This window comes from Apis laboriosa, unplaced genomic scaffold (assembly GCF_014066325.1).
Source record: "Apis laboriosa isolate Shangri-la unplaced genomic scaffold, ASM1406632v1 scaffold507_cov147, whole genome shotgun sequence".
Classification (NCBI taxonomy): Eukaryota; Metazoa; Arthropoda; class Insecta; order Hymenoptera; family Apidae; genus Apis; species Apis laboriosa.
In genome coordinates, this window is record NW_025223531.1 from 233,458 (window position 1) to 246,241 (window position 12,784).

The 12,784-nt window shown below is 20.8% G+C and overlaps 3 protein-coding genes across 3 annotated transcripts in view; 1 reads left to right on the forward strand and 2 right to left on the reverse strand.

Annotated features, from left to right (window-relative positions):
* Window positions 1-599: 599 nt before the first annotated feature.
* On the reverse strand, window positions 600-7,294 carry LOC122717404 (SET domain-containing protein SmydA-8-like). Its single transcript, XM_043941441.1, has 5 exons — window positions 6,997-7,294; window positions 5,401-5,898; window positions 3,975-4,352; window positions 2,236-2,571; window positions 600-1,107 (listed from the first exon to the last, which is right to left on the reverse strand). The coding sequence occupies exons 2-5, from the start codon at window positions 5,820-5,822 to the stop codon at window positions 801-803; spliced, it is 1,443 nt and encodes a 480-aa protein (XP_043797376.1). The 5' UTR covers window positions 5,823-5,898; window positions 6,997-7,294; the 3' UTR covers window positions 600-800.
* A 1,362-nt stretch (window positions 7,295-8,656) lies between these two features.
* LOC122717406 (sphingomyelin synthase-related 1-like) lies at window positions 8,657-11,221 on the reverse strand. The gene is made up of 6 exons (XM_043941443.1): window positions 11,086-11,221; window positions 10,253-10,583; window positions 9,798-10,126; window positions 9,601-9,741; window positions 9,377-9,531; window positions 8,657-9,310 (listed from the first exon to the last, which is right to left on the reverse strand). Exons 2-6 carry the CDS (start codon window positions 10,550-10,552, stop codon window positions 8,901-8,903), a joined length of 1,335 nt encoding a protein of 444 aa, XP_043797378.1. The 5' UTR covers window positions 10,553-10,583; window positions 11,086-11,221; the 3' UTR covers window positions 8,657-8,900.
* Window positions 11,222-11,962: 741 nt separating this feature from the next.
* LOC122717402 (translocation protein SEC63 homolog) overlaps window positions 11,963-12,784 on the forward strand; it is a 7,191-nt gene continuing 6,369 nt past the window's right edge. Inside the window, exon 1 of the mRNA XM_043941438.1 lies at window positions 11,963-12,417. Within this exon, the coding sequence (XP_043797373.1) occupies window positions 12,294-12,417 (124 nt within the window). The 5' untranslated portion in view covers window positions 11,963-12,293. The remainder of the gene's footprint in view (window positions 12,418-12,784) is intronic.

The following is a 12,784-nucleotide window of genomic DNA, read 5'->3' on the forward strand; positions in this document are numbered from 1 at the left end:
AAAAATTAAATTAATAAAAAAAATATTTTTTTTTATTAATAATAACATAACAAAATAACATAACATTATTGTATTATAATTGAATTGATTATTCACTTTAGTTTTAGGCAAATTTTTCAAATTTAAAATGCAAATTTGCACAAATTGCAATATTTAATAGCAATTCCAAAATCAGAAATAAAATATTTTTTTACCTGCAGAACATTTATATACATATATATATTACACAGAATAATAACTGAAAAACTGTCAAAAATAAATCTGCATTTCTTTTGCTACAGGATCTTTAATTCATTCTGTTCTTTTAAATTAAAATATTTTATCTAGCTATTCTTAATTTTTTAAAATAAAAAATATTACAAAAATCTTGAAATATTTTAAGTTTTACATAATCTTTTATTTCTAAAACAAAATCAGAATTTTATTTATCTTTTGGATATTTATAATCATGTTTCGTTTATTTTTAAAAAATCATTATAAAAAAAAAGATAAAAATTTTAGTTTTCATTTTAGTTAAATGCTAGATAGAAAATTTTACTTAAATATTATATTTCATTATATCTATTATAATATCGCATCCATTGTCAAAAAAAAAAAAATTCATCTCGAAAGGATTTAATCCTGTGTCATGTTACATTTATACCATAGCGATAAGATAGTATAATAAAAATAGTTTTTATAATATTAATGCATATTATAAATTTAATATAATATAGAAATAATGAATAATTTTTACAATTCAAAATTCAAAATTTTGTATTATTAGACCATTTTATTAAAAGTTAAATATAATAGAACTGTTATAATTCGGATTCTATTAATATTCGTAGCTTTTCACCGGCTGAATATTGCGGCTCATATTGCAATAACGATAGTGCTTTAGACAAAAGATATTTTCTATCTTCTCCGGGACAAATAGACAATTCTCTTAATGTGACTGCAGTGTATAATGCCAATCTCGTACCATAAGGATCCAATGTTTCGGTGGTTTCTATAATACGTTTACATAATTCAAGTTTTTTAGGATTGTCCGCGGACATTAGTTGAATCAATGAATGACTGACAGTAATGCACAGTTGATGTCCAGGATGTAATAATGTAGTAAGCCTGAAATATATAATTATTATTGAATTACTATCTTGATCTTTAAAACTTGTTTAAAATTAAAATAAATTGTTTTTTTTACAAAATTTGTTTATTTAAAAAAGCATTTTTTATCCAATTAGATAATATATATTGAAAATATAATATATTGAATAATTATATATAAATATATTGAAAATAAATAAAAATAGAAGATAAAATAATAAGGGAGAGAATACCAATTAAAACTAGTTTTCATTTTTCTTTATCAAATATATTTAATTTTAAAATGAAAATTTTCATTATTTAAAATGAAAAATGAAATAATAATAATTTTGTAAAATATACATGCATTTTGAAGCCACGTCGTTTATTCCATTTTTTCAATCTGTTTTTAAGCCTTTTAACTGCATACAAATTCTGGTTAAGATGTTATAAAAATATTTGAGAGTGAAACTCTTGAGAGTTCTGTTATTCAAGATATTTTTTTGCAAATAAACTCTACATTGAGAATAATTATTCAATAATAACTTTCATTCTCATCGCAGTTTTAATGAAAAATAACTCTGGATAGCAATATTCTTAAATGTATTTGTATTCTAAAAAAGTTATAACCAAAATATTTTAAAAGTATTGTTTTAAAGTATTTTTATTATTAATTGTTTTAAAATAAATGATTTTGTTCTATTATGTATGATATTTCTATTCTATTCTAGTCTATTCAATATATATCTTTAAAAAAAAAACATTTAAATCAACAAAATTAAATCTTTAATTTTTTTTTGTATATAATACATTAAACTTCTCTCTTTTTTTTAAGTTCTATTTATAAATTTTTATTTTTAATTCAAAATATAATAAAAAAAACTTAGAACGGTTGCTCAATTCTTTTCTGTAATTTAAATCAATTATTGAGAATATTTGAAAATAAAGCAGAAAGCAAAAAAACAACAATTTATATTAATCATTGTTAATATTAAAAATATATTAAAAATAAATATATTAAAAATATTAAAAATAAAGCAAAAAACAAAATAATAATTTTTAGATTAATAATTTAATTATTATTATATTTTAAAAAGATATCATATATTAAGAATGACATTGTTTTTGTTATTTGATTTAAATATAAAAAAATAAAAATCTTTTTACCGTGATAGAAGATTAACCAATTTATCCTTTCGCGCTGAACACATAACGTCATCGACATCTTCCTCCAATTTTCCAATGAATTGCATCATTTCCGATGCGGTAAGAGTTCCAGGACACGAATCGCATCCCCATTCTGAATCAAAGTCCAATGGATTCTTAGGTAAAATAAAACCATTGTCTTGAGGGCACTTTAACGTTCCAAGATGCGTGCCCAATTCCGTTGGATCGGCACATCGTTTACAGTGACAAGAAAAATATTTTGTCTCTAAAAGATGAAATCTTCGTGCTCTCGTTGCCCAAAGTGCATGTGTATACATTGTACTTAAATGGTCCCCTCTGTACAAATACAAATATCTATATATATAAACATAATAAAAATTGAACAATATAAAGAAAATATGTGATCGAATTTCAAGAGAACGTTCTATTATATATTTTATTTGTTTAAAAAATATTAATAAATCCTATATCTAAATATATCTAAAAAATATTATCGCAAATTTATTTATTGATTATTAATTATTATTATAAATTATAATGTTATCATAATTCATATCGTGGTGGTAATAATATTAAATATTTGTAAAAAAAATAAATTTCGAATTATTATAATAATAATATACAGAGTATTTCTTTTTATATCATATCATAAGATAAAAAAATTTTTAAAAATAATAATAAATATTTGGAAAAATATGAAAAAATATTTGAATATGAAAAAATATATTACAACAAAAAAGATATATCAAAATATTTTATAAAAAACTATCTAAATTTGTTTTAAGCATAAATCATTCTTGAGTTATGAATTCTTAAAATTAATGTCAAATAAATTGTAATTTTTTATCTGAAACATTTTTCTATACCTTTCAAATATTTAGAGATATTTCTGGAAGATTAAAATAGAACATTTTATATATAATCCATACTAATAAATTATAATAATTTATGAAACACATTTTGCTATAGAAAGAGACTAATTTCCAGTTTCTTTAAAAGAAAGATATCTGCGGCGTTCATTATTCAAAAAGGACTTTTTATTCTTAAGTTACTTTTTATTCTTAAACTAACGGAAACATACTTTTAAAATATAATCGCATATTGTTTTATATAGTACATTATATTTTAGTACATTCGAGAATGTTTCTATTTATTAATGAAAATATGTATAACTTTTAGATATACGTATCTATATTTTATAATAAAGTAAACTTGCAAAAAAAATCAATTGATAGTTTCAAATAAATGAGTAATATGTTTCATAAAATCGATCATTTCATATGCAATAATTTATATATTTATGATCTATGCTTAGAAAATTTTATCCTATTTCCCTTAAAAATACATCTATACATATTATAAAATAATGATATATTCGTGAAATCTTTTGGTTGATTCTAGAAATAAAAACAAACACAAAAATTGATATATAAAAATATTAACTAGAGTTTATTTATTACGTAAGTATTTGAAATTTGCATTAAATGAAGCGAAATGGAAATAAAATTTTTTCCTGTCTTCATTATATCGTATATCTGTTTTTCTTCATCTATCAAGAATTTAAATTGCTTATAATTTAAAATTTTATTTTCAACCGACATTTTTGTTTGATCTCTAAAATCGATCTTCCAAACATATTTCACGAATATTAAAGATACACTCTCTGTATCTTTAAAAATATTAAAAATATACCAAATTACAATATATATATCTTTTATGTGAGAGAAACGCATATTTACTTTTGTATAGAACACACAGCTTTCACCGTGATTCGAGGTCTACCCTTATCGTCGATTGTAAAACTGTGTCTCGTATTAGCCAGACAAGAATGTTCCAAAAGACACGCTGTTTCATAAATTGCAACACAACCCTCAGGTGGTACTGTTTCCAATGCGTTTACATCTATTAAACCGCATATTTTGCTTACTATGTCCTTGGTAGAGGAATTATCTGGTAAAAGACGTTGAATATGGTAATATATATTCATCGTTTCTTCGTATGCGCTCGTTCCTGGACCACGAGAATCTTCATGGCTTTGTAATTTTTGTATAGAATTCCAATATTTCGATTTCTTACGCCATAATATTAACATACGTATTACCAAAAGAACATCGCATCTAAAAAAAGAAAAAAAAAATAAGTAACATCAATTATAAATTGAATTCTGAATAAAATAGATAAATAAATATGTACAATATCTTTCATGCAATTAAAAGGAGTTATATTTTCGAAATGAAAGAGAAAAGAAATTTCAGATAAAATTAAATTATATTATAATATATATATATTAATTTAATATTGATATTATGAATTGTATTTCTTTTTTTTTAGAATTAATTATATTACAATTTTTATTATATAAAACAAATTAGATCATAAGCAAATGAAAATATTAAAATGATAATTAATTAAATATTTGTAATTAAGTTAAATTATAAATTATAAAATGTCTAATTATATTTTATCTAATGTGCTACAATAAATTTTTTTACAAATAAAAAAATAAGCAATTATTAGAAAATGAATAAAATATAGAATTATGTTAATAAATATTTAGTGGGCTCTATTGATAAAGATAATTAGATTATGTAAAAAAGAAAAGGTTACTTAACGTGACCATTGCATAAAAAATGCTTCATATAATTGTATACATAAAAAAATGTATAAAAAAATTTTATATAATAGTCGTACCATGTAGAAAACATAAATATTATTTTTTTTTTTTTGTAAATTGATATATAGAGAATTTAGAAATCAATCATTAAAAATGAAATCAGATTAAAAATGATTCACATAATTCAAAAATCTTTTTATTTTTCAAATTTCAATTAACAAATCAATTAAATCACTGCTAAAATATTGAAATAATTGCTTAACGATTTATCAATTGAAAGTTTAAATAATAAAAAGATTCTTTATATTATGTAAATGATTTTTAAAAATATATAACTTTTGATTATTAAAAATATATAACTTCCACTGATTGGCTAATATATCGAATTAATATATTTTTATATAATATTTTTAAATATATAATATATTTAGTAAAAATATCATAAAAAAATAAAAATTTCAATTTTCATTTTGAAATGCTAAATAAAAGAGAGGAGGATATTATTTTTCAAATGCATCCGTCTTTTGTGTTTCATATACAATGTTACAAACCTTGGAATGATTTTCGCTTTTATAAGAAAAGAACATTCCAAATCGTGTCTATTTTTATCTGTAAGACCAGAACAATTTACAGCGCACACTGGCCAAAGACATTTCGTGCATCTTGTATTGGCATTCTTGCATTGTTTTCCACAACCAACGCAAAGTCTTTGATCTAAATGTATCGATGGTCCCCAAACCAAAGGTGATTCAGACAGGATCACATCACCTGGATTCAAATCCCTTGAGGCCAATAAATGTCGTCCAAGTTCGGAGTTCTTACGAATCTCCCACGCTTGGCAAGTCGACTTGTGTCGAGACCAGTCCACTCGCTGATGCTCTTTTTTACAATAAAATTGTTGTTTGCAACCGCTACATTTCAATGTTGCACGTTGATTACAAATTGGACAGATATCTTCCATTTGTGATTCCATGTTTTTTCATTTATTGAACATTTTGATTATAACTTTAAAATTAAATCTTTTGTTTTTTTCTCTGTCGATATTATCTCTTAAATAAAGAAGTAAAAAAATTAATATTTAAGAACAAATTTTGGAACACAATAAAACAAATTACTTTGCACTTCCGTTCAAACATTTAAAGATAATTATTGTATTCGCTCTATAATTAAAAAAAAAAAAAACGATTAAAATACGTAAAAGAATTTGTTTAATTTATACAATTATTACAAAAATTAAAAAAGTATAAGATGTATATTGATATATTAATAATTTTAATGAAAAATAATTTTTTCTAAAATATTTGAGCAGCAGTTTAGGAAAAATAAGTTTTAATGAAAAATAATTTTTCCTAAAATATTTGAGCAGTAGTTTATATATATATATATATGTATGTAAAAATATGTTTGCTTTAGTAGTTTTAACATTTAGGATTATTGATTTGAAATAACAATATTAATTTTACAAAATTAATGAAAAAAATTTTATTAAATTAATAAAAAATTAATAAAATAAAAAGTATATATAGAATGTTCGGAGTAAAAAATCTAAAGAGCAATTTTTAGACACTAAAATAACACAAAAGTGAGATGGCTTCTCGCTTCATATAAAACAAATCTAAATTGCTTATAAGTTAATAAATAAAATTTAACAAATTTATTTTTTCTATCTGTCGTTTTAATCTAAATTAAATCGTTTCAAATTTTATATATATTTCGATCGAACATCCTATATATTTTATTATTTTTTTATCAATTTTAAAATTAAAATTTCTTATTAAAAAAAACTTAATAATTGTATATTTTTAAATTACTTATAAATTAAATATACAATTTATTGTTATTAACTAATTTTATTAATTGAATATCACTATTCAAGTTAATTATTATAGGCTTTCTATTAAAAATTAATAAATTCTATTGAAAACTAAATTATTATCACATTTTTATTTTAATTTTTGAAATTTAATATTATCTCATTATATATATATATATATTATATATATATATATTATATATATTATATAATATATATTATATATATATATATATATATGTAATAATAAATTCACTAAACACGAATATTTGTATATTTTTTAATGATTGTGTATATATATTATATTGTTTGACAAAATGTACTAAAAACTTACCTATTTCTAGATTGAAATTTCTTTAAAATTTTAAAGAAATTTATTGTACATGTCAATAGGTACAATAAATTAATAATATAAAAATAATAAAAATAAAATTAAGAGAAGTGTAGCACATATTGATTGGCGTTAAATATTTTATTATTTTTTTAATTTAAACAAAAATAAAAAATTAATATATAAAACAATGAAACTAGCAATATCACTAAACCTCGGCATTACAACTCTGAAACGACGACGGTCTAAACTGGTGATTTAATTATAGAAACAGTATACTTACGTACATATACCTATTTCTGACAAAACTATATGAGATTATTCAATGTAATATTATTTGTTATATATAAAATATTATATGATGATATATTTCATGCAAAAAAAAAAAAAGAAAGAAAGAAAAGAAAATATTTATTAATAGAAAAATATACGTACGTTTCACGTATGTTTCATATGGAGAATGAATATTATAGAAAGAATTATGAAGGATATTATGAAGGATATTATTATAATATTTTTATTTGTGATAATATTAGCACCTTTTATATAGATATTAATTTCAAAAATAATTTAAATATTATATTTACAAATTTTTGTTTTAATTAGATATTTGTTATTATAATGTAATCATATTATATGATATTATATTTATCGAATGTGCATCTATTTATTAAAAAAGAAATATATATAAAAAGTATTTATAACAAAACAATATCGAAAAAATTTCATATAACTTAATATAAAATGGTCGTAGAATATAACAATGATTATACATATATTTACAAATATCAATATATATAATTTCTTTCCTATTTTTGTGCTAATTATTTTTTGATATTATAACATTAAAAATTTTTTTTGAAAATTTAAATAATAATACATACTATTTTTAATAAATATAAATATTGTGGATCATTTTATATATAATTTCTTATTGATAAAATTTCGCGAAAAGTTCAATATATACTCAATTTTAATTTACTGCATAAAGAGTAGTATTATAATTAATGTATTCAATCACATGTATTATATTACACATGTACTTACATTTATATACTACAAAGACTTAACAAATAGTCTGATCATGGCCATATGATTTGTTGTTTTTTGGTCGTACATATTTGTTCTTTATTACTTTGAATAAAATTTCTTTCTTATACTTAACTTTAGTAAAAAATATATGAATCAAAGGTGCAAAAACTATTCGTATCTCTATACAATACTTATATTTTATGTAGTACTGTACTGTCCCATTTTTTATTTGTCTATAGACACATATCAAAAGTTATAGATTAAACAAATACACAGATTTTTGTATCAAATCAATTTTTAGTATTGTTATTTGTAATTTATTTAAAATTCATTATTATGACTTTCATAAATTTGGAATTTAAATTTATAATAAAGTATCTTAAATATAATCATGAATTTGAATTATATTAAAAAAATATATAAATAGTTACAATAAAAACAATTAATAATCACATTCACTTAATTTTAAATTTTTGTTATTTACAAAATTCACTCAAATATTTAATTTTCATAATATATTTATTTATGAAAAAGAAAATGAAATCTAGTTTTAAGTAATAGTAAAAAGAAAAAATAATAATATATTTAAAGTCAAATTTAAGCATCAACTAAAATCAAATTTAAAAAAAGATAATGAAAAAAAAACTCAATATAAATTGTACAAGAAATATAATTGTACAAGAAATATTTTAGGTTTTTTTGGAAAATATTAATTCAAATAAATTATTATAATTAGAAACATTTAAACAAATCAAACATATCGAACATTAACTACAATTAATTTCGTTAAATAATATAAAGAGAATTGTCAAAATTAATATTTTCAAAAATCTATTATCAAATGAATATAAAACTAAAATAACTTATTAAATTGGCTAGTGTTCCTTTTTTGTGCTATTTTTTCTGTCAACACTGCTGTTTACATTACGCCATGATTTACGGAAGCAAATTGAAGATCGTACTAAATGCCATATATCTTTTCCCGTACATACGAGATTACAAATAATTAAAGATGGAGATTCATATTCATTTGGAACGATACCATCGACAGAAGACTCGAAAAAACTAAATAATGGAAACCAAATTCTAGTTCTATTTGAATCGCGTTGCATTAATGCCTGATTATTTGCTAGAGTATGATAATAAAGAAACAATCGAGAAGTAATATAGAAAGCTACAAAAACATCAATGGAATAATGTTCGTGTGCTGCTAAGATAAAAAATATACCAAACATATTGAGCATCCATGTAAAAGTATGTAAGAAATACAATTGTCTTGGTGTATCTGTAAATAAAAGAGTATAATAATAATATAATAAGAATATATTTAAATATATATTATAATACTTACATTCTGTAATAAAAAAATTTAACATAGTTAATGCAACAGTATGTCCACTAAACATATAATCGCCACACGTTCTAACACCTTGAATCGACATACCAGCACCACGCCATATAACATACGCCATAGCAATCTTATTATATAATTCTACATATGCAGAACTACAAAAAAAAAATATAAATATAATTTTTTTTAATTTCAGTTATTTTTTATATAATAACAAATTATACTTTGTCCAATCTTCAGGAACCTTTCGTGGTTGACATTGTAAATGTGCACCTGGTACCGATAAGGAAGTAATGAGCATTGTAACGCATCTTAACAGGAAGACTGTACCAGATAAAGCAAAAAATCTTCGTAATAAAATAAATCTGTAAATAAAAATTTGTTGAATGTTTTTAAAATTAATGAATATTTTTAAATTTACCTGTATTTGTGAAAAATTAAAACAATAAGCCATATTGCAAAAAGTATAGTTCCAGTAACTTCACACATATCAAATGCCCAAGGAATATGTGGAACATTATCTAAAAATATATCAGGTAACGGAGGATATTTTTTCATATCAGGCACTCTATCATGAACAATAACCATTACAAAGGCAGTAATCCATGTAACAATAAATAAATATGCCAAACTAATGAAAGCTTTCCAAATTTCAGGAGGCAAATGTGATGCATGACCATCTTCTGACATAGATGCAGAATAAAATTCATGTTCAATAGAACCTTCATTATTTATACCACTACTAGGCATCTGTTAAAAATATGTATTTGTACTAGATAATATGACTTTGAAATATTTTATTTATCACTTTTTTTTATTTAAAAAATATATATATTTAAAGATATTTAATTAAATATTTAAAATTTTCTTTCTTACTTCATGTTTATGATGACTAAAAAAATTTGATGAAGGAAATATATCAACATATCCTAATTCAAACAATACTGCCATATTAGCTCTTTGTAATTGTTTTATACTAATATATAATCTCTTTATATCACCAATTTTCTTTATGTTCATAGATATTAATTTTAAATCATCTTCTTTCAAAGTCAAAAGCACCTTTCCATCAATTTCCTGATCAAAAAATAAATCAACAAATTTTTCATGTCCGCTTTCACTAAGCCACTTTGCCACATCCTTTTGTGTCCATTCAATTATATTTTTCTCAGACATTATTTATCTTAATATAAAGTATTAATCCTATCTAAAAAAAAATTTATATATATTATTCTGCCAGTAATTAATGAAAAAATTATATTAATAAGTTAATTAATAGTTTAATAATTTAATAATATAATTAACAAGTTAATTATATTATGAAATATAAAATTATTGACCTATTATGTTTTAAAATAATAGAAAATATTGATAAATTTATAACATCATATTTTTAAAACATTAAAAATATAAAAATATTATATAATTTCTAATTACTATATATAATTGTATAAATGATTATATTAATGCAAAAAAATTTTAATTAAATAGAATAACAATATTATAATAATATTATAATAATAAATAATAATAATAAAATAATTATTAATTAATAAAATTACTAAATAATATAAAATATCACAATAAAAATATATTTTTATATAAATTTTTGGTTATGAAATTTATCTTTATATATGTACATAATTATTTAAATTATTTTCATTTTGAAATGTATTTAACCTTAATCAAATCAAAAATATGTGACTTACCTTAAAAATTTAAAATATGAATTATCAAAGTTAGATATCACAATTTTTTCGTGCGTTTATTGTACATAATGAATATGTATCTTGAATATTGAATATGATCTTATTGTCAAACGAAATCATACATTGGCAGTATTTGTAAATAAATCCAGAAAGAACCATTGATTAGAATATCATGAATATAGTTGGATATATTCATTACTTACTATTCTTCAAATTAAAGCATAGTAAGTATCTCGATAATTTTAATTGTTTAATATAATTTTAATTTTAAATTATATCAATTAATAATTAATATGAATAAATAATATTAATAAATTTATAAATTTATAAAATTTATATTTATATATTAATAAATAATAATATTAATAAATAATAAACAATAAATAAATAACACATAAAAAATAGACATCTATATAAATCAAATCTAAATATAATAGAATTAAATCAAAATTACTTTAAAATAAAGTGTTAAATGAAACAAAATACTTTTAATTCAATTTTCGAAAATAATATATGTATTTCATTTTCTCTTATTCAATATTATTTTTGATTACTTATATACTTACTTTTGTAGTAACTTTTCATTTTTAATATATAGATAAACATTTTATAAATTAACATTATTTAGAATAATTTCCAAACAATTCCCTTATAAATTAATTAATACAGCAAGTATTTTTCCTCTACTTTTAAGTTAGAATATGTTAAATTTATAAAAAAATAATATATTTAAAAAATAATGATTCTTTTCTTATGGATTTATATTTATAAAGTCGATATGTCTATCGATTTCAATATCGATTCAAGATTGTTTACTGTTAATATTTATATGACGTTGGCATTAGTGACGTTGTTCACGGTCAGAGTACAATAGAATCACAAATTATAGCATTATCATGCAGTGGCATATTCTAAGTTCATTTAAAAGCAGTAAAATAATCTGTAACTCTACAGTGTGAAGAACGTATCATTTCTTAATGTGTAACTTTTAATGTATTTCTTTATATTTTTTATTGCGTAAATATAAACATAATCAGTCAAACATAAACGCCAATTGCACATCAGACTTAAATTAATTCTGTGCTGAGTTGGCAATCTTGACGATGACAACTCTGTAACTGTATATTGAATGGTACCGTGAATTCAAAGAAAAGTTTAGTAATGAATGTACTTAAACAATATACTTAAAGATTATTACTTAATGAGCTATGAGTGGCCAAAAATTTCAATACGACGAAAGTGGTGGAATGTTTTTCTACTTTCTACTATCATTTTCGGCACTTCTTCAAATACCTGTGACGTATTATTTTTGGCCACGTTGCCCCAAACAAGGTTAGTTCTAGACCAATCTATTTAAATTAACATAAAAAATAAATAATATTATAATAACGTTTCTTATTCTTATATTTTCAATTGAATCGTATAATTTTATTATATTTTATATTAATTTTTTTCTTTATTTAATTCACTTCATAATGAAATGAAAGTTGTAATGAAAGACTAACTAGCACTTAATTGTGAATATCCCGTTACTAATTTTCTAATAACCTCAATAATGAAATGAAATATTTTGAATACTTGTACTTTAATAACATATTAAATACGAATCATATTGAATATAGTTATATATTCTATTTTATAATATTTTCTATTTTAAGTTTTTATTATATATTTTTTAGAAAGTAATTTGGATATATAT